Source organism: Octodon degus, unplaced genomic scaffold (genome assembly GCF_000260255.1).
Source record: "Octodon degus isolate 3935 unplaced genomic scaffold, OctDeg1.0 scaffold00043, whole genome shotgun sequence".
NCBI classification, from domain to species: Eukaryota; Metazoa; Chordata; class Mammalia; order Rodentia; family Octodontidae; genus Octodon; species Octodon degus.
This window is the reverse complement of record NW_004524619.1, coordinates 2,864,332-2,887,931: the sequence shown is the minus strand read 5'-3', so window position 1 is coordinate 2,887,931 and position 23,600 is coordinate 2,864,332. Positions and strand designations below refer to the sequence as shown.

The window sequence follows — 23,600 nt, the reverse complement described above, 5'->3', positions numbered from 1 at the left end:
GTACTAAGAAACAGCTAGTGCATTATCAAGAGAATATAGCTAATGCATCTTCATTAGTACTAATAACCATGAAAAACATATAGCTCAAGCTCATGCTGAGTAATTTTTCATCTGAATAGCTCTTAGAAGTAGATGAGTACTGGTTCCTTTTTTGAACTTTTTAAAAAAGCACTTTCCCCCTCTTCTACTACCCAACATATTTGCCAGAAGCATGTTTTCTTTTCAAAAAAACAATTGAAGATGACTGTATTTTTAGGACACAAAAAATTGTAAATCATGTATAGAAAGCATGCTGTCTACAGTTTGAGACACAACAGGTTTTATGCCAAATTTATCTAACTTAGGTCTGAACTATTACTAGCAGAATTATTTACATGAAGAGTAAGTATTAATGGTTGTGATGTGTACTGTTACACATGTGAAACTTAATGTAGTTTTCACAGATTTGATGGGTGGCATGATTTGGGTCAAAGATGGAGTACAATGTTTAGTGTTAAATAAACAAGATGAATTTGGAGTTCACAGGACACTTAAGATGAAATTTAATGAGTAACTAGTTGTGTACAAAGTCTTTTATTCTCATTGACTACTTACTATTATCAAAACTAATAATGCACAGAAGTTGTTTTAAAAATGTCTCCAAAACTTACTTTTTTGGTACCACTTCAATTAGCAAGTTAAATTAGTAGGACATTGTCTGAAGATACAAGAATCTCTTCAAATCACCTGAACTAAAACCTAACTCTGATCTCTGACTTTATGGTTGAACTTCTTTTGTTCAGTTTCTGGAACTCTGAAAATGGACATCTCTTTCTAGCTTCTTACTACCTCATTGAACTCTTGCAGCAGGCTTTCCGACCCCTACCCCACTGAAAGAGCTCTAAGGTGTACAGTCGCTTCTTAAGTACCAGAGCCATGTCTTCTTTTGATTCAACTTTTAAAGCCTTTCTAAATGATAAAAAACAAAACAAAAACAAACTTCAAACCAAAACAGCAGCACAGCTCTATAAAAATTCAGCACAACTCTTTTTTTCTCTGGTAGTCAACTTGTGACACCATTCTGGCTTACTTCCTTTCTACCCACAGATCTTTCAGATATGGTATTATACATCTAGTATTTATTTCACTTTCTATAATATAATGCTTTGTTACATGCCTATATTTTTGTCAAAGAATCAATTTTCAATTTATTTTATATTATTTTTCTCTATATTTGAATGTATACTTGTTATTTCTTCCCTGTATTCTCCAACGCTGTATATATGATTGGTTCATTTGTTCATTAATTTACTTTTTCTTTTTCTTCTTTCCTAACAAAAACATCTAAAGCTCCATACATATATTATAGCATTAGTATCAATTTTTTTCACATTTTCTTAACACTGTTGACACAAGTGTTAAAGTTTCATTTCAAATTTCAGATAATTAAGTTTGTTCATATTTAAGCATGTAACTCTTTTTGTTTTACTGAATAAAAACAGAAATAGCAGGAAAACAAGTGGGAAAATGTTCTGATTTTTAGAATGATTATAAAAACCATATATTAGAAAACAAAATGGTTATATACATATTTTTTGTTAGTTATTTAGAAATAGATATAGTTACAAGTAGCCAATATAATTCACTAAAGGTAAGTAATTCCAAGACAACTTTGCCTTCTGTCTCAGTGTTTAGGGTCTCTTGGACTTCATCAAGGAATATCAGTTTTGTAGATCTGATGGAGGATAATCAAGTTCACTTACATTTGGGCACCTGTATCCCACATGCACTGTTCAATGTCAGTAGCCCACTTAAGGCTCCTGGTGATGTTATGGGTCTTCAACTTGGCTCACTTATTTTTAGCTTATTGTCTCTATTACAAGCTGTACAAATGTGGGAGATTTATTTTGCCCTGCAGGACTTAAGCTTCCTTCTCCCTAAAACAAGGGGGTTATGGGTTAGGAGTTAGGATATTTTAGGTTCCTTTAAGGTAAAACACACACACACACACACAACACACACACACCCCCCAAAAAAAACCTTTACAATTTTGTGACTTGAAGAAAGAGAGTATGTTTTGATAATTTTCAGGCTACAGACTATAGAGATAGAGTACATCAGGTAAAAGAATCAAAGTTTAAAATAACAGGATAGCATGAGAGACAAATTAAGCAGAAAAAAATTAATACATAAAAGTTCATGTAATCCATCACATTAAATAATCAGGTGATACATATTGGCATTACAAATAGAAAAGTGAGACAGAGACTAACATGAATTCTTATTTAAAAATATCTGACACTCTCGTGGATGTTAACATTTTATTTTGGTTGTCAAGGCTAATAGATGAGATTAGAGAAAATTAAGATTCTTGGGCTTCATTAATACAGGATGAGAGCCTACAGCAGGAGATACTGTAAATCCATGGCAGCTTTCAGTAATGCATTTATTCCTGGAAGAAATAAATTGTATTTCTAAAATAGGGGGAGGTTGAAATTAAATTAGAAGAGGAATGACCGAAGAATCTGGGGTGTGAGTCCTTTAATGCTAAAAGGGCTATCATGAGGGAAAAAATAGCCCTCTTTGAGTGTTGGTTTAAAAAAAGGCTAGTTACAAAAATTATAGGAGAGTTACAAAAGCTACAATACACAAAATTCTATCTAGTGGATATAACAGACTCTACATAAAAATAGTTCCAATTTTGAAACCGTACAAGTACAAATTGGTAAATCATCTTCAGATATACTAGCTTCAAGGTTTGCCATGGGTGAGGGATAGGGTTAAATGAAAATCCCTTTTAATACCATGAATGTCAAATAGCATTTACAGTCACATTTTTGTATCACTGAGATGACATGACAAAATACAGCAGGAAGCCTGTATACTAGCAAGGACCTGGAATTTAGGCTAAATCCTATCTCCAAGTTTAAGAGGTTATTTACCTATTTGCCATGTCTCCTTATTTGTACACTTAGTTTCTTTCTCATTGCTAGGATACAATATCCAACACCCCTAACTTCAAGGAGGAAAGGTGTGTTTTGGCTCATGGTTTGTCAAGGTCTCCGCCCACAGCCTGCTGGCTCCCAGTTAGCACTGCACAGCAGTGTGTGAGGCAGAGGAGATCTGCCCATGAGCCATGGACTTTAGGGTCCCTTGGACTTCAGGAGGGGCAGAAAGAGGGATCGAGGGAAGGAGGAAGGAGAGCCACCTTCCCAGGCCACACCCTAGGTGACCTCCCAAGTCCTGTTTAGCTATAAATGCATCAGTGAACTGATCAACTGATAGGTATCCTGGCCCCTTAATCTAATCACCTGAAAGCACCACCTAGGAGCGCATGGGGCTTCAGCAGACATTTTATATATAAGTCACACACAACACACATTTATTCAATTCCTTTTGCCCTTCTTCCTTTTTATTTTCCGAGATGATTTTCCCTCTCAATTCTTTTCTCCTTTTATCTTCTATCATTCTGCTATATCTTTTTTAACATTTGAATTTTTTTTTTTTTTGGTGGAACCGGGGATTGAACTCAGGCCCATGCACTTGCCAGGGAAGTGCTTATTCCACTGAGCCATCTCCCGGCCCCTCACTTTTGAAAGAATTTAACTGGTTTTAAAATTATTTTTAAGTGCAAAGAGTATAATATTGGAGAATGTACACATGCACAAAGTAGTACAAACACACATGTACAACCTGGTTTTGGGATAAAAATAATATCCCGTCTGCACTCTGCACATTTGTAGTCTGTCATTACTGATTGGTTCTGAGTGGATTATAGCTTATATTTATTTCTCCCAGTCTTATGAATATCATCAGCCTACTTTTGTTAAACCTAACAAATAATAAGCAATTATATATTAATCAGAGGGTATAAAATCATTAGATAAACTTCTTGAGACATATAGTAATAAATACTAAGGTTTCTATTTTTACAGTGGTAGTTTTCAACTAATTTATTCTCTGGCTTGACATATCTGCGAAATATGAATCATTCCAATAAGCAGCCATGGTTCACACTTGCAGTTTTTACTGAGAGATTCTCTGCCCTAGGAGAAACCATCAAAATGGAAGAAGATACAATTCTGGGATATCCGTCTATTGAGTTTTCTCTTCTTCACCTCTCTTTCCCACTTTGAGAATCACTATGTTTCATCTCAAATAGGAAAAAATAAAAAACAGCTGCAGCTAAACATGTATCACTAACTGAATATTTGGCTTTAAGGCAGAGATATGAGAACTAATAAAATACTAAGTAAAACAATTTTGTATGGTGGTAAAGCCTGCTTGAGGCAACTTGACTGGGCTCAGAGTACAGTGGGGATTGGTGGACCATACTTGTGGATGTGTCTGAGTGGGCCAGGAAGTTGTGGACTTGGGGTCTATGTCTAGTCCCTTACCCTTTTATCCCTAGCACTGTTTTCCTCTGCCTCCTGACTACTATGAACTTTGCTCCATCATACCTTCCTAACATGATGTTCCTGCCTTGGAGCCAGTTGACCGTAAATTGAATTCTAACTGTGAGCCAAATTAAATCTCTTCTCTAAGTTATGGGTGTGAGGTGCTCTGTTTAAACAATGAGAAAGCTTAGTAATATAATCTATGAAAAGAAATAGTCGCAATTTAAAAATGTGCAAAAGAAGAACTGAATTAGATGTAAAAAAGTAGAAGAAACTATTTTCTCTTAATTAAAAAACGACTTCTATATGAAAAATTATAAAACACTGCTAAAAGGATGAAAAAACATCTAATAATGAAGACATATCCATGTTCATGAAGTATTCAATAATGTTAATATACTCTTTTGAAATTGATTTCTAGATTTCAATGTAATTCCCATCAAATCTCAATAGTTTTTGTAAAAACTGACAAAATGACTATATAATTTATGGACAAATGTAAAGGTCCTAGAATAGCCAAAATAATAGCAAAGAACAAACCCAGACTTAGCCTACCCCATCAATACTTGCTAAAATGTAACACAATTAAGCTCATGTGTTAGTATGTAACAGACTAATAGTCCAGAAACTGAGTCATATATACAGCATGAATGAATTTACAACTAAGAATCTGATTTAATTCAATGGGAAAGAAAAACTTTTTAGTAAGTGGTGATGGACAGCTGGATATGTTATCTGGAAAAAGATGACCTCAACCTTTACCTCACGCCACACACAAAAATTAGCTTGAGATGGACCAGTGTTTTAAATGCAAATGCTAGAATAATTTCTAGAAGAAAGTAGAAGGGGCTGGGGAGATGGCTCAGTGGAATAAGCGCTTCCCTGGCAAGCGCAAGGGCCTGAGTTCAATACCCCGGTTCCGAAAAAAAAAAAAAAAAAAAAAAAAGAAAGTAGAAGAATACTTTTGTGGCAAAGTGTGATCTTAGGTTTGGATGTCCAAATCCTCCACATTCTAAAGGAGTTCAGGTTTGGTCTCTGACTGATTCCTGGTAGAAAACCTCTAAACCTTCTTCTGATAAGAATGTTATTGAGCTGGGCTTAGTGATACATACCTATAATAGCATTGGGAACCTGAGGCAAGAAAACTGTAAGTTAGAAGCCAGCCTGAACAATTTAATGACACAGCAAACCCATATCAAATGAATGAATGAATGAAGGAACGGATGGATATATAGTTCAGAACGTAGCTCAGTAGGAAGGTTTTGGGCTCAAACCCCAGAACATAAAAAAAAAAAGAGAATAGCCCTTGGGCTACATCATATGGTTCGTGCTCATAATGGGATATATAATCTGGGCCTAAAATTTATTTCATTAGTTTGACTACTGGAAGATTAGAGATTGAGTAGCTAAGGTTAGTGATATCTGCAATAACCCAACAATAACCCTATCCAGAATATGTAGAGTTCCTACAAGTCCATAAAGAAAAAGATAGGCAAGAATATACAATAACAGACGCTTCAAAAAAGTTATAATAATCATGAATCTACTGTGAGAAGAACTCAACATCATTAGTCACTGGGAAAATACAAATTAAACCACAATAAATACCATGTCAAACCAACTAGAGTGGATAAAATACTGATAAGAGCAAATGTTGGCATGGATGTGGAGCAACTGGAATCCTCAATATGTTCATGATGTAAGTAGAAAAGGTAAAATGTTAATCTGTATTTTTTTCTTCTCTTTTTTTTTATTTTATTTGTGTGTGTGTGTGTGTGTGTGTGCGTGTGTGTGTGTGTGTGTGTGTATGTGTGGCCAGCTCAGCCCACCAGGGGGCGGGGCTGGCTGGCATGTGGTGCTGGGGGATCGAACCGCGGTCCCTGTGCTTTGCTAAGCTTGTTCCAAGTAGGCGCTTTAGACCACTGAGCCATCTCACCAGCCCTAAAATGTTAATCTGTAAAACAGTTTTGTAGTTTCTTATTACAGTTAAACATCTACTTTTCTAATAATTCATAAATTTAATTTCTAAGTGTTTATTCAAGAGAAATTAAAACATACATCCACAAATAGTAACAACCAACTCAAAATAGCTCTTCAAAATGTTTCTGTTAGACTACTAACAGTATACCAAGTTTGAATTAACCCAGGATTCATCCAGAAATATACTACACAAATTGTAGTATATTTATATAATAGAATACTACTCAAAATTCCAAACTATATGTGAAATAATATGAATCAACCTCAAAAATGTTATGCAGAGCATGAAAAAATTAAACACAAAAGAGTACACACTGTATGATTTCAAGAAACTTAAGAACAGGCAAAATAAACAGATGGTAATAGAAATCTGATAAAGCAGCTGCTTGAAGAGTGTGGTTGGAATTCAGTGCAAAGGGATATGAGGGAATCCTAGGATAAAATAAGTATTTGTTTCAGATGTATTATTGTAGACAGTGTTACAAGGTATACCTAACTATCAAAATGCTTATGGTGAATACTTAAGATCTGTATGTTTATCCAAATTTTACCTTTTTTTTTTTTGGTTGTTGTTTAAAGACAAAAGATTTATTTACCCTGGGTTAAATAGGAGAGAGTTGTACTATTTTACCCAAATTGGTTAAGAATTCATAACTCTTCTTTAATAAAAGATGTACTTCAGATACAAATATGTTTATAATACAAATCCTTAAATACCTGAATATAAAATATCACAACATTACATTCACATAACTATCAATGTCCCTCCCTTGACATTAGGACTAGTCAACTGACGACTAATAGTGATAAGCAAGGAATCCTAAGCTTTATGGTTTAGGGAACATTATTAGCCTATTCTTCACAAAAAAGTCAACAATGAACTATTGTATCCCTGACAAATGCAGTCAGTTACATAAATATGAACAATAAGCCCAATTTAAAAAAATCTTGGCATATTTTATTATTATTATTTTAATGTATTTGGCACAGGGTCTCACTGTGCAGATTGGACTTGTAGTGATCCTCCTGTTTTTAGCCTTCCCAGTGCTGGGATTATAGATGTGCTCCACCATGCTGGGTCTCAGTGGCTGACTCAGCAAGCTCTGGGGCAGGGCCAGTGTGGCACGTGGTTCCAGGGATCGAACGAACCTAGGTCCCTGTGCTTACCTAAATAGGCACTTAGTCCGTTGAGCTATCTCACCAGCCCCTAATTTTAAAAATCTCAATGGTCACATAAAATAGAAATTCTCCTGGAATGCTTTATATGCCTCTTAGGTTTCAAAACAGAACTCACTGAGTAGTTAAATTAAATATTTATTGACTACAATAAATAGTGTCCAGTACTGAACCAGGTGTGGGAATGTAAAGAAGAGTTCAGCCTGGCTGACATCAAGGACATCAGAGTTATGGAAGGCAGCACTCTCACGGATATGTATTACTCTATAATGAAAGCTAAAAAGAATTCATTCATTTCACAAATATTTGAGTTTCTTCTCTGTACCAGATACTGGGACAGCAGTGACAAGATAGATGTGGTCCTTGCTCTCATGGGGCATTTATCTATTTATTTGATACACGGTCTCTCCGTGCAGCTCAGAATCATAGTGATCCTCCTGTCTCTGTTTTCTCAGTGCTGGGATTACAGGGTATGCCATCATGCCCGGTTTTGGGGCCAGCACAGTGTGCCTGGAATGGTTCTGGGGCTGGCACAGCATGCAGTACTCAACCCTGGGTCGTTGTACTTACTAGGTAGGTGCTTAGACGGCTAAACTATCTCCCCAGCCCCAAATCTGACTTAGCCGGGAGCAAATTTGGTAACTTGTGCTTGCCAGGCAAGCACTTATGCTACTGAGCTATTTCCTGGACCCTCTGAGCGGAGCACTCTTAAGTGGAGTTAGATCTGGATCCCTCAGAGAGATGGGGAATGTTTAGCTTTTAAGCATTCCTGGGGTAAGAAGAGCTGCCCTCATACGGAGTCTGAGGAACATAAGATACCTCTTTCTGACAAGGGATCTTTGCAAAGAACCTACCTGTTGATATTATAATTCTGGGATCTTTCAAAAACTGAATCAATTATTAGTTAAACTAAACTCTGAGAGGGGACAAAGCAAACCTGTGTAGGCTAGCAGAGAGAATGAGCAAAAAAAGATATGTGAATCTACTAATACAGTGTATTGTAGTCTTTAAAAAAACCACTAAATTCTGATCTGTGACTATTCTGATCTGTAACTATTCAGTTGGGCATTGGACATTTCAGGAGTTACAGATTCTTACATAATTCAGAAGGGTCTTTTTGAAGATGGGTCATAATTTAAATACAAGTACTTTTTATAGCAGCAACTTCTGGTTATTTAAGGAGAAAACTGGAACATTTGAATGCTAAATTGTCATTTTTCAGTTCAAGAGATAAATGAATACTAAATGTCAGTTCCCATGTTTAAAAAGCTATGTGTGGGCCAGCGAGATAGCTCAGTGGACTAATTGCCTGCTTAGGCACGTGCAGGAACCAGGGTTCGATCCCTGGCACCACGTGCTGCACCTGTTCCACCCTGGAAGAGCTGAGCTGGCCAATGAGACATAGTGTGGTGTTACACACCTGTAATCCTAGCACTGGGGAGCCTGAGAACAGGATGATCACTATGAGTCTCAGCTGCACAGTAACACCCTGTACCAAATACATTAAAAAAAAAAAAAAAAAAAGCTATGTGCAAGTCAATGAAATCAGAGCACGGTAGGTATTATCCACACCCATAATGGAAAATCTACCAGTAAAATACCTAGGCATTTGCTTTTAAAGACTTAATTATAGCAACTCATGTTAAAGCAGAGAAGAGAAATCAAGCTTCTTGATTTTTAGAGATATTCTTATCCGTGGATTCACAAGTCATATTTGCATGTTTGCTCCTTATTTGGATATGCAATATAAATAGAAGTCCGTTGCCATCTACATAACATGTATTGGACCCCTGATTCCCAGGTGTCTGCCTGTCTCTTGTCTTTATCACTTCTAGGGTTTCTTCCACAAGCTATGTATAGCACTCTGGCTCATCCCCACTTCCTCTCTTGGTTCTCAGTGACAGTCCCAAATGTACCAACTCAAAAAGGCCAATTATGGCTGAAGGGTTCAGCCTGGTAAAACTTTTCAGGTCTTAAATAATTAAACAAAAAATGGTTTTTGATCACAGATAAAAGAGTCGATTATGATGGACAAAGGATTAATGTAGTGGTTAATAAGGTCCATATAGAGAAATGGACAAAGTATTTGGCAAGATTATCAAATGTCTCTCAGCAACTAAGGGAACCTATGCACCTTCACCAATGCTTGGTTCACTGGTTTTTAGTTTGAAAATATGAAAAATAAAAATGTTACCCCACTGTAGCTTTAACTTCATTTATTTAACTAATTATATGTTTGAAACAGTTGACATCTATTTGCTGAGTACAATTCTTTTACTCTGTCTGCTATATTCTAGGCACACTTTTAGGTGCTGCTGTAAACAAATGAAATGTGGACTTTTTTCTTGCTATAAGAAACAAACAAAATAACCACAATAAACAAAAATTTTTAAAAAAGCATTTTGGCAATGAGCATTGCTACGATGAACACACAAAAGAAAAACAGTAACAAAGTAAAGGGACTGGGGTAAAGGAGCCTATTACTATTGACACAGAATTCAAAGTGAACCTCTCTGAAGAGAAGGTATTTGAACAGAGACTAAATAGTGAGCATCACACATATATTTAGGGTGAATAGCATTCCAAACATAAAAAAGGCAAATACAAAACTCTGGAAAGGGAAGTGGGCATATTTCTGTATGTGTTTGAGGAAAATGAAGCAGGCCATTTGGCTGTGAACAAATGCAGAGTGATGGTGACAAATTAAGGTGGGATGGCAGGAGGCTAGATGATGTAGACCCCAAAAACCTTTTTCAATTTTGATCTAAGGGTTAAGTCATCGTAGAGTTCTGAACAGTGGAGTAATATAATCTAATTTACATTAGTCTGGCTATTGCTTGAGAAAACAGGAAGATGGGTAAAGAGACTAGTAATGAGATGAGCAATGGTAATAACTTAGTCTCAACAGTACAAAGAACAGAAAGTAATTTGTTTCAGGGTATTTTAAAGAGGATATGCTACGGGGCTTGTATAATTGAGAGAAAAAGGAATCAAGAGCTATTCCAAGGAACAAGGTAGGGCTATTTACTGAGATGGACAAACACTTGAGAAATAATAGGATCCTGAGTATGGATATAAAAATTAAGAATTTAATCTGGAAAGTGTTAAATTTGAGATGCATATGGGACATCTAAGAGAAAAATATACATACAGTGATATGTGAGCTCCAGGGGTAAAACTGAAGACATAAATATGGATGCTTCTATTACATAGGGTGTAAAACCATGAGATGGGTTGAGGTTGTGTAGGGAATGAATATAGACAAGAAAAGAAGCCTGTGGATGTCTGAACACTGAGAGGAATTGGGATGAGAAGGCACAGAGAGCTGCTGTGAGACAGAATGGCCATTCAGACACAAACGTGTATTTTTATGCAACTGTGTATGTTCTTTATACATTAGAAATTTAATACTGTTTTGTCAATTATATCAAGAAAAAATATTTTCCTAATTTTCTGTTTGCCCTTTGATTCAGATTATCCTCTGCTGACATTTTTTTTTTTTGGAACCGGGGATTGAACTCAGGCCCTTGTGCTTGCCAGGAAAGTGCTTATTCTACTGAGCCATTTCCCCGACCCCTCTTCTGACATATTTACATTAAAATATTTGTTGTAAAACAAAAAATCAAGGTTAAAAAGTCTTTAACTAACTTTTCATCAGACAAATACTTCTATTTTGTTTCTATGTTTGTTTGACTGAACTGTGGAATTTATTTCTTTGTGTGGCAGGGTTATAGCTTGGTATCTTTTAAAAGATTTGCTAATTTTCCCAGTACCATCTAGTAACTCCTTGATCACTGGTCTGTGATATCTTCTACTTCACAAATTATATCTGATTTGGCTTGATTTCAATTTCAAGCTTTGAAATTGCACAAGATGATTAAATTTCTTCCTTCCAATCATGAAATGATATTTTGTACAAAAGTCTTAACGTGCTTACAAGAAAATAAAACAGATCCAATAGTTTACAAAATGAGGGAGAAAAGGCTAAATACAGAAATCAAACACAAATGAGAGAAAAGAAGGGGCAAAGACCACTTCTTTTGGGGAGTAAAAGATGATGGGAGATACATAGAATATACAGTGACTATTTATTAAAGTTCTTTCTTATGCTGAGCATTGACAGGTGCCATTAAGTCATGAATGAGACAAAGTGCTTGACCCCACGCTGCTTAGAGTTTAATAAGATGTTTGGGGAAACATGATAAATATACAAATGAATTAATGTAATTTTAGTTAGTGACAAGTGCTAACTGAACAATGGGATAACGAACGGGGGAGACAGGCAGGGAAAAGAACAAAGGCCTCTCTGAGATGGTGCTTTGGCAGAACTCTAAATCAGGAAGAGCCATGGGAAGATGTGGGGAGGAGTGCTCCAGTAAAAAGAGTTAAAAATAGCCCTCCAAAGCTATCTCACTGCCATTGATAATTAAGCTTTCTTCCTGAGGCTTTTTCCTATTGGTTTAGCCATGGTCTCCTTCTAACCTCACCTGTTCTTTACTCCAGGGCCCCAGCCACATTAGCCTTCTCTTGTTTCTGGCTGTTTTGTGAAAATTGATCTTTGGGGGGAAAGGGAAGGATCTGTATAAAAAAGAACCTAAAATACTTTGTTCCTTTTAAACATACCAAAATTAAACACTTGACACAATAAGAAGCAAATGTAACTCAAGAAATTAAGATTCTTGAGGGTAGGAATTTGTGTATGATTTGTTACTCAGAACCTGTACTGCAGTGGCTAAAATACTCAAGAGTCTGGTATGCAATAAAATTATATTGAACTGAATGAACAGGTCACTACATGGAATAGCTTTTTGTTTGGAAATGAGACTCAGACGAAATGAACCTACAGAAAAGAACTTCAGAAAAATCTCATGGGCTATAGAATTGGTCTCAAAATTTAAGTATATAAAAAAATGGACAAATAGATTTTAATTAAAGCAGGGTAATCTTATGATATTCTATTACTTCTACTGTTGTAATTGAATTCATATTTTTAGCTTAAAATTTAGCTACTTTGTTATAAACTGCTTCTCACCCCTCAAGAGCAGTGATGGTGAACCTTTTAGAGATGTGTGCCAAAACCCCACTTATAAAGTATCAACACTGCAATTAAATCCAAATACTGAGGTTTTAGTTGAGAAAAACCCAACTCATACATTAATATCTTTTATCTCAAGACAAAAACAAGTAGCACACATGCTATAGGTTCACCACCACTGCCTCAGACTGTAAGTTCCTATGTGGCAGGCATTTTAATTCTTTAGTAGTAACAACAGAGTACTATATTCAATGTGCCACATGAATGCATATTTAGGCTGCTGGAATTCTGATGAAGGGAAGCTAGCACATAGGCAAGATGTTTAAGGAGGAAAATTTGGACAACTTGGTAGCATTTATCATTTCTAACATTTTTTAGTCTTCCAGAGTAAACTTTGAAATTATGTTATAATTTGAAATGGCTCTGGTTTGACAAGTTAACTCTTGAGACATCTGAGTATATATTATGAAAGAACAAAACTGTTCATCAACCCTTTATGCCAATGTTAATTTCTTTAAAAAGTAGGATTTTAATGTCTTTTATTCCTACAGTGACCCTTAAAATTTCTGTGCATGCAATCACAAATGCACACAAAAGATGCATTTATAAGCTTATTGTGTAGCTCTAAAGACAGTTGGGAAACCCAATTTTAATTTTGTAACTGAAATAATTTAAAATATATTATAAAACTGCCTCTTTTCAATCAACAGCAAGGATCTAGAAAGAGATTATACCAAGTAGGCACAATTTATTCAGGTTTATTATTGTTAGAGAAATGAAGTTGCCTAACTTCAAACTGTAAAAAGTACTTTTACACTTATTTAATTTTTCATGTTACCACTGACATTAAAATATACCATTTTCTTATGCCTTAAAACAACTAGATGATTCAACAAAGATTCATTATGCACATAAGCCATTGATATGAAAACCAAATTTCAGCAAATGTATAAAATTTTCTGATGACCTCTGAGACTACATTTGCAATCAAGAACTGCCATCAGAGAAAGGGGACTTACCTGCTTTTATTCATAAGGTCTGCTCCCCGTGCCTTGTAATAATCTAAATTGGGGTGAAACTGAGAAGTCACTGGTCTTGGATTTCTCTACAAGAAAAAGAAAAAGCAATAAATTGAAATGGATAAAACCATCTAAATTATTCATTAACATATAAAAGACAAATAATCTTTTTTCTTCAGAAAAAATACATAAATTAATGAAGTCTAATAATTAGGTTTTACTTAATAGTTTAAGTTTTTCCTTAAGTGATCATTATCCTAATTAAAACTGAAATTTTTTTACTATATTTCATTTTAACGTGTCTCGTATTTCAAATAGATTTATCCCTATTTATTTTTGCTGATTTGATCACTTAATGACTTTACAAAATATGAGATAAAATGAAAAGAAAGCTGAAAAATTGTATGTGATGTAACACAAGTTAAGGGGTAAGACACAAAGTGTTGATAAAACTACCTTTTGAAGCAGGACTAAATAAATCACCAATTAGTTTTTAATGATAAGAACGCTAAATATGTCCACTAGATGGCACACTAAGTCTTCTTTCTCCTAAAATAAATACAATTTCAAAATTCAGTAATTCTTTTGAGGTTAGCAATTTCTCTATCATCTATTCTTATTTATGGGTATAATAAGTAACCAAAACATATAAGGTAATGGAACTATCAGCAGGATAAGCATTAAAGTGACCAATGGACATTTTCTTAAAATGAAATAATACTATACTTTTTAGTATTTAATATTATTTATAATATGGTAGAAATGTTTTCATATCATTATGCTGGGTATGTCCATTTGAAGTTGTTGCTATTTTTAACTATACTAATTATTTAAATGTTTAAAGGCCCTTAAAGGTAGCTAAAAACGATTTCTAATATATTTACAGCATAATTTAAGTGAATACCATCATCTCCAAAATGTTAAATTATGTTCACTCTCCATAAAAAAGTTTTCAAAATTTACAAAAATACTCTAATGCTTATCTAAACATATGATTCAAATAATAATTAGGTCTTTGCACCAGAGCATGTACTTTAAGAGTTCTATCTAGACACAGACAGGCTATATTTCATCTTAATGGAAGATGAAGTACTATGTATATGTTATGCAGATATAATCCCAAAGCACTGATAGGCTCGTATGTAGGCATGGGAGAGAAGAGAATGTAATTGCTAAGGTTAAATAGTTTGAAATTCATCAAGCTAACAAGCTGCATCTTAATGGCCATGATGGACCTTTTCTTTTTCTGCTGAAAAGAGAATATTTACACAGTTCAACCCTTTCATATCTCTTCCAAGCCAGCTCTAATCATCTGACAAAAATGACAATCCCTTGATTTAGCCCCAGCTACTACTCCACTGGTTTGGTATTCAACACAGTTCTATAATAATCAAATCTGAATTGCCTTGATGAAGATAACTGATGCTGCCATGACTACCATACTATTAAGTCTAACAGTACAACTTTTCTCTCTAGGAAATGCATAGGTTTCCTCGTGGTAGCTGATGACAACCTGGACCCAAGTACTGCATAACAGGAAAATAGAATTGAGGCTAAAGCCACTGGCAGACTGACAACACATTCAAGATTTGTTTTAAAAATTAATGTGCACAGGACTCATTCATGACTAATCTTTTTTATTCTCAGACCTCAAAATATATTTTGCTTTTGCTAACATAAAAAGCTTTTTCATTTCTGACTTCTAACAAACTAATAAAGGATTCTGTTACTTTTTGCAGGAAAATAATGAAAGGAGATCACATGGAGCAGCTTCTTGAATCATCTTTATAAAAAAATGAGGAGCAATTCACGACACAAGTGCTGATCTATCTAGGCACTTAAAACAATTATTAGGAATAACGATCCAACTTGAACATATGAATGAGGCTCAAGTACTGCTTTCACTGAGACCTATTTAAACTCGTAGGAGACTTACTGATATCAAAGGGAGAGTTAAGGTAGCAATGTATTGGGAGCAACAACAAAAAGAATCAAAAGATGACACCAAAAAACAACATATGAAATACTAAGAAAAGATAAGTTATTGTTGAAAATCATTCAATAGGGTTTTCTGGTTGTAAGATGGTATTACAGTATTTTTAGAATGTAAGTATACAAACAAGAAATTTAAATCAGCACTGTCCAATAGAAGTATGTGAGTCATAGATACAATTTAAAAATTTCTTTTTTTTTTAAATTTTTATTTTTATTTTTATTTATTAGAGAGAGAGAGAGAGAGAGAGAGAGAGAGAGAGAGAGAGAGAGAGAGAGAGAGAGAGAGAGAGAGAGAGAGAGATGTGTGTGTGTGTGGCCAGCTCAGCCCACCAGGGGGTGGGGCTGGCTGGCATGTGGTGCTGGGGGATTGAACCGCGGTCCCTGTGCTTTGCCAAGCTTGTTCCAAGTAGGTGCTTTAGACCACTGAGCCATCTCTCCAGCCCTACAATTTAAAAATTTCTAACAGTCACATTTAGAATAAAAAGGGAAAGAGATAAAATTAAATATAATTTTATAATTAGGTGTATCACATTTGAAATTTTGATATAGTTCATATTCTTTTTGTAGTCTTTGAAATTCAATGTATATTTGATACTTAACAAAGTATCTCAATTTGGAGTTGGCAAAATTAAATGCTAAGTAGCTACATGCAGCATGTATATTGAGCAGCACAGAACTAAATGTCTGACAGTTTATTACTGATGGTTCTTCAGTCTATGAACAATTGTTTTCTAAATGAGGATTGTAGAAGTCAGGACATTTTAGGATACCTTTTTACATAAACAAAAAATAAGGTAGGTTTAGAACACTGCAAAGCATACATAAATAAATAAAATTAAAAAATGTAAAATGGATAGACAATTGGTACTACATACCAAAATGAAAACTGTTTCCTTAGGGGAAATAAGATTAGACAAACAAGAATTTTTTTTTTTTTTTTTGGTGGTCCGGGGGAATGAACTCAGGACCTTGTGCTTGCCAGGCAAGTGCGTATTCTACTAAGCTATTTCCCCAGCTCCAACAAACAAGAATTCTAACTTTACATGGTTAAAATATTTTAAAAATAAAGAGATGCTTGCTTTGCTTAAAGGATTTTTTTCCAAATAAAATTTTATAGAACTATAATAGTTCTTGTTAATTTTTAAAGATTTGGAATTTTCTCTAAAACAGGAGTCACTACAACTGTACTCACATAAAACTCTGCACTTGAGGAAGACCAGACCCCAAGACAGCCATAATTTCTCATTGTGTAGAATATGCTAAGTCAACACTTTTTAATATCATGTCTTTTTCAATCCTTTTTTTATATCAGTCAGGATTTCTGACTGTGATAAAAATTAATGTATATTTTTAAAAAATTATTTTGTTTTGGTGAATTTTCCTTTGGAAGAAAAATAGCAGAATGGTAGTCTTAACATAGGCAGCTATATTAGATAGAAATTAATATACAATCAGAAAGGGACTGGGCTGTCAAAGAAGTCAGCAGAAAAATACAGAATTAGAACTGTGGTTGGAGGTACATCTGAAGAGAGCAAGACCCCAAGACAGTCACAATGGCCTGAGTTGTACACTGCCCTAAAGGATAAGCAGAATTTGGGATTTTACTGTAATTAGTACCACCCAGTACATTAAATCCAGATGTGCATCAGGCTGGTGACCAGAACATCCTGACTCATCCCTTCCCACAAATGTTCCAGTGTTAAGAGTCACAGATAAGCCAAGGTTAACATTGTCAGTTATATGCCCTTCCTATGTGTCCCAATTCCTTGTTGGATCAGTTAGCTAAGCAGCTATACTTGCAATCTTATTAGTTGATTACATTTTGACCCAGGTTATACCAACATCGTGACTGTGTTGTATAAATTATCCCTGACAAGGGGCCTTCGTGGCCACCCACTTGTGGCCCCTCTTGTGTTTCACGAGCTGTTCCTTTACCCTGATACACCTTTCCATCTCTGAACCTTCTTTGTCCTTTAGAATTCTTTCTTAAGGGCTGGCCAGATAGCTCAGAGGACTAAAGCACCTGCTTAGACAGAGTGCAGCAGCCGGGGTTCGATCCCTAGTGTGCTGTGCCACCTCGCCCCAGGGGTGTGCTGAGCAGGCAATTGAGATTGGGTGTGGTGGTGCACGCCTGCAATCCTAGCACTTGGAAGGCTGAAAACAGGAGAATCACTATGAGGCTGATCTGTGTAGTGAGACCCTGTAGACCCTATACTAAATACAAAAAAAGAAAAAAAAATATTTCTTAGATTTCAGGGGACACAAACTCAGCACATGTGACATCTAACAGGTTGGGAGTTTTATTTTTTCCTGTATCATCTTATTGAATTCATATTGGCTATAATATAGGCTATCAGTTATATCCTATGATCAAGGAATATCATCTCACTAGATACTTAACTCTCAAATATAGTCCAGCCTGGGTTTACTATGCCTTTTAAAGCTAACCAACCAAGATGGGATGTAAATAAGCTAATTAACTACCTAAGTCATTCAACTCTTCAATGAGGTGTGACTGAAAAATATGGTTAATGTCTGCATTTTTTTTTTTTTTTTGAGACAAGATCTTGTTACGCACTTCAAACTGGCCTTGAACTCACAATGTAGACCAGGATGGCCTCAAACTTGGAGTAATCCTCCTGCCTCCTACAGGCATGTGCAACCATGTGTGGCTTAAATGTTTTAAAATTAAGAGTAAGTGGCACATTGTCATTGAGGGCCTTCAAAATACTCCTCCTTATTTCAAACACACTTATCCTACTGAGTCTGCACAATCTGAAGCAGTGCTAAAAGTCCTCTTTCATGAATGTCTTCATTTGTATTGCCTTGGCCAACTTAAAATTCTAAAATGGTTTAAAACATTTACCTTTCATAGTCATTTTGACTTTGGAAAAGAGACAGAAGTCTCATAGTGCCAAAACAAAATTAATGGTGGCAGAAATGAGTCCTAGAGGGAACTATATGGAAAAATCAAACCAAAACTAAACAGAATCCATGAAGTGTACTTCTCACCTCCCCAAATGCTTTTGTCAATAGCACGATCACAAAACAATTTCCAAATAGTATTTAATGATAGCAATCAATTAAGAGTTAAAACTGAACTCTAAACTGTCAGTTATAATTACTCTTATTCATTTTGGAGGTTCTTATTATGTGATGGTAACCTGTTCCTAATGAAATTTCAGGCAAGACAAGTATGGTAAGCAAGTCCTCTCTCCCACGTTGTGTAATGGAAATCAGATCAGTAGGTAATATTATTCCTCTTCTCTACTCTACCTCTTATGCCAGCATTGCAATATTTAAGTCAAGCACATCTTGCTATGGTAGTATAACAGTATTTGAATGTTAATTCATGGTAAGAACAACTGTAAGATGCTGCAAAAAGTACAATTAACCATAAAACACTACCTGACAAATTTCCTTGTTCTGAGACTGATGAACTCATTCAAAAAGGTCATTGTAATAGTATTTCTGTATTGAACTACTAATGCTTGTCCTCTTGAGGAAGACGTATCCTTTGGAACAAACAATCATATAAACAGACTCCAGAAGGAAGAGTCTGAAGTAGTTATTCTCCTTTAAGCAGTATAGTATCTTTCAAAAGTTTAGGTATTTACACATAACATGTAGGACTGAAAAAAGCAAAGGAAAAACAATTGCAGTGATACTTTTCTAGTGTTTTAAGTTACCAGAAGGCATTAATGTTGAGTTACATTTTGAAAATAGGTGTGACACTACTAGGTGAAAGAAGGGAGGAGGAGTCACTACTAGGCCTTCTGCTCCACCCATTATCAGCTAAGCAACTGTGAAGGAGTAAGTTACACTTCTAGGTCTGCTTTCATTGTCTGCAAAACTTCAGCAAGGATAAAAAGAGCAATGAAAATTAAATGCACAGCATAAGGCCAAGCACTTGACAAAAACATTGAAATGGAAGCTCTGATTACCTCTGATATCACTGAGCACAGTAAAACATACCATGACACAGAGAACAGATTTGACAGTGTGAAAATCTGAAACCTATAATATGAAATAAGGAAAGTAACATTTTATATTTGTTTTTTTAAAAAAGTATTTAGGTCAGGGTCTACAGGATCTCACTAAACAGATCAGACTCGTAGTGATCCTCCTGTTTTCAGCCTCCCAAGTGCTGGGACCACCACGCCCAGTCTCATTCGCCATCTCAGCATGCCCTGGCTGCAGGGCCAGTGCTGCATGCCTCTGATCAAACCCCGGTCCCTGTGTCTGCCTAAGCAGGTGCTTTAATCCACTGAGCTATCTGGCTGGCCTTGTTTTGTATTTGTGATAGTCATATACAGACTTAGGATAAACTCTGTCAAACATAGTTTTACACCAATAGCACATATTTAGGCAAATACATAATGCACATTATATTTGTTATAGGGAGAAAAGGATCTGATTAGGAGCACATACATTTATACATTTAAAAAAGGTAAAATCAGATAATAATAAGGTATTTGTTAGTTTATAAGGTTATGATAATCAAAATGATATATTTCCTGCAATATATTCAAGATTTTAGCATTATCACTTAATGGTCATGATTTTTACATTCAGTTGATAAATTTCCTATAGTACTTAATATAAAAATTGTAGTATAAAGTGTATTTGGTATGAGGAATATATTTGACAAGTGAATTATTTATTTTCTAATATCTTGCTACCAAGTCTTAATTTTTATAGCATACTAGATTAGAAGAGGAAAAAAAAAAGGCTCAGAAAGAGAAACAGCATTGAAAAAACACATTGAATGTTTTTCTTTGATGAAAAATGAGACCTTTATTTTAGTGAATATGTTATTGCCACAGTGCTGGGGGAAAGGCAACCGTCATTAGAAAAACAAATTGCTCAGCTGTTTATAAGCAAAAAACTCTGGGGGAATTTCTCAGGACCCCAAAGGCAAAGCATTACAGGGCTATGCAGACATATGTTGCAGGTGTTTTAGGGAGACAGGTGGGAAAACCTCAGCCATGGAAGAGGAGTTAGTTTAGTACGCTGTAACTGAAATGAGATAAGCTAAATGCATCCAAGTGCAGAGATGCTATGGCGCAAGTGAACTGGAGCTACAGAGCAAAACCCGGAAAATAATTATCCTGTTAGTGCCAAGCAAACGATTTTTCTCTTCTTGTAGTTTTATAGAAAACAAACACTGCCAATTACTCTTTTTTTTTTTTTAACTAAAGGTATTTTCAATCTGGAATAAAGAATAGGCTGAAATAGCAATAATTATCCCAAAAAGATAAGGATGAAGTATTGTTGCCTTTATTTAAACAAATATTCCTAAGGAGACAGTTTGTTGTAATATTCCCTCTTTGGTTTACTAGGCAACACTAGATTTATCATAATTCTCCTAAAGCCTAAGATATTTCTATATTAAAATGCTAATTTTATCTTTTCTTTTGCCTGTAATTAAAGCTGGAGAAATCTGTGGTCAGATATTCACTGATTGCTAGAGGGTTCACAAAGGTCTCACCATTTCTGTCTTTTATTGCCACATACTGTCCTCTTCATTAAATAAAGATATAGTGATATAGTAGATCAAAAAGGTAGGTATTTTAATTCTATAGGCTGACAAAATTCTTCTGTTTCAAATACAGATACCCACCCCAATAGTAAGTGTATTGTTTGGAAATCACTATTAAGCTCAGACTAAGTGTTTTATTTCCTTTTTTGCCATTATCTGAGAGTTGATTTCTTATTTGTGAATAACAGTCTAGGTATATATTAATATATTTATAATAGTATATTGAGCTGTACCTTCTCAAACTAAACCAGTGTTATTCCTTTAAAATAATCTATGCTATGAATTAATTTCAAATACTTAGAATAGGGGCCAGGAATATAGCTCAGCAGCATAAGTGCCTGCCTGGCAAGCACAAGGCCCACAGTTCAATCCCCAGTATCACAAAAACAAAACAAAAGAGTACAACAGAAAAACAAACCCTTAGTATAAAATACAATCACAAAACATCAGATTTATAAAAAAAACCTTAAATTTTAAAAAATATTATGAAGCACAAACTATGTGACTATAATGCATTCATTAGTTAACACAGATAATAAAATCTTTGTAACTTGGTTGTAAATATTACTTCAGTACCAGAATCTCATACATACAAATAATTCCTATGTATTTTGGCAGGAAATATATATTCTGAATAGGAAGCATAAGAGCAATAGACAGGAAAATTTAGGTAATTTTCATCTGTGCAACTATAGATTAAAACTTAAAGAGAAAATGTAGAAGTTAAAAAGAAGGAAGCAAAAGCACTTTTAATTGGGTAAAGACACAGACAAAACCTCTGAACTCATGCCAGCCTCATTTCACATACTGAATAAGCTCAAATCCCTAAAGTGACATCCCTGTCTATACCCTGGCAAGCCGGGATCTCAGATGGCAGAAAAACATTTTAAACCACCTGTGCATTATGCTTGACTCTAGTTTCACACAATAAATAGACACCATTTTTTCTATTTTTTGGTAATGTATTTACAGTTTCAATTTTTTTTTTTTTTTTTTTGCAGAAAGATGTCTGAGGAATGTACTTCAATCTCAGCCGCCCCCCTTTGCTACTTATAGGTAGGGAAAATAGGAATTTAGGTCTGCAAATCTTTGTTACTGAATCTGGGCTCAAAACATCCCTTTTAGGTAATTGGTTTAGCACTTTTCAGCAGTATTTAACTCTTCATATTTTTTTTCCTTCATGGCCAGTAGAATAGGTGGGACTTAAAGATATGTGAAAACTGATTTGTGTGATCCTAACAGTAGCTTTTTTCCTTCTTCTCTTCATTCCTGCCTTTTTCTTCTTTTCCTCTCCTTATATTTCCTCAGCCTTCTTTGTTTAAAGGAAAAAAGGAATGAAATGACTTCAAAAAAATTCCTAAATATCCCACAGTTTAGGAAATTTACAATGAATTTAGGTACTTGATATAACAATTATCATTGTGTATTTCTATTTTTAGAAATATCAGAATAATTTATTCAAATTATCATATAAACAGAAGCAATTTAACATAGTTTTAAAATTTCTGTCCCCTCAATAATAAGCCCTTACTGGCCTGACAACTCTGATTTGAAATATTATGACCCAATTTTCCTTATTATTCTCCCTTTTGTTATTTGCCTTTCAATTGCCAAGGCAACAAAAACAGTTAGGCCTGCAATTTTGGAAACAGTTTCAAAGATAAAAGTATCTTGAAATTAAAATTCATTTATTATAAAAAACCCCACCCTAATTAAGGTTACTTACTTACACTACTTTTTGTGATGCTTTTTAGTGCTTCACTAAAGCTTCAATTCTGAACAGAAATTTCTAAGGGAGTGATGAGAATGCAAATACAAATAACACAGAGATTCAAGTCACACTGTCTTGAACCTACTCCCTAGTAAGAGTGTTAGGTTAGACTGCAGAGACCACTGACTACACATAGATGAGCTTTTGGTTCTTTTTGACTTAATTTTAGATTCATATGTCATAAGTAGAAAAGACGTGAATTTCTCCAGACTGTAGATAGTGGTGTAAAGTAGTTTCTCTTTAAATCAATAACATTTAATACAGCTACATTTTAAGTACAAGGGCCCCTCAGATGTTAAGTGATAATCACTGTGGCACACTAATAGCAATCCATTCTTAATACTCATGCTACAAGTTCTTAGAATTTTTGTACAAATAGACTGTTTTCTGGTGAAGACTTTGGCCTTTTCAGAATGTTTTTAAATGTGTAAAAGAAAACATATATAGTTATACAGGAAGCCAATTATTATTATTTTTTTATTCATTTTAATGAGAAAAAAGATAAAATAGCAATAAAATGGTTTCGAAAAAGGTAAGACAATTACAATAATTAATATATTGAATATTGTCATCTTCAAATTAGCTATTCAGAGAACAGGATGCAGACGTGATATCTTGTCTAAACAATATTAGTACAAACCTTTCTTCTCAATGAAGAGAAAGTAACTGTATATCTATCCTAACTATCTTGTATATACATATATTT

General features: G+C 34.8%; 1 protein-coding gene across 1 annotated transcript in view; it reads right to left on the bottom strand.

Annotated features, from left to right (window-relative positions):
- LOC111816870 (TBC1 domain family member 5-like) overlaps positions 1-23,600 on the bottom strand; it is a 137,313-nt gene that overhangs the window by 92,125 nt on the left and 21,588 nt on the right. Inside the window, exon 3 of the mRNA XM_023715720.1 lies at positions 13,587-13,672. Within this exon, the coding sequence (XP_023571488.1) occupies positions 13,587-13,672 (86 nt within the window). The remainder of the gene's footprint in view (positions 1-13,586; positions 13,673-23,600) is intronic.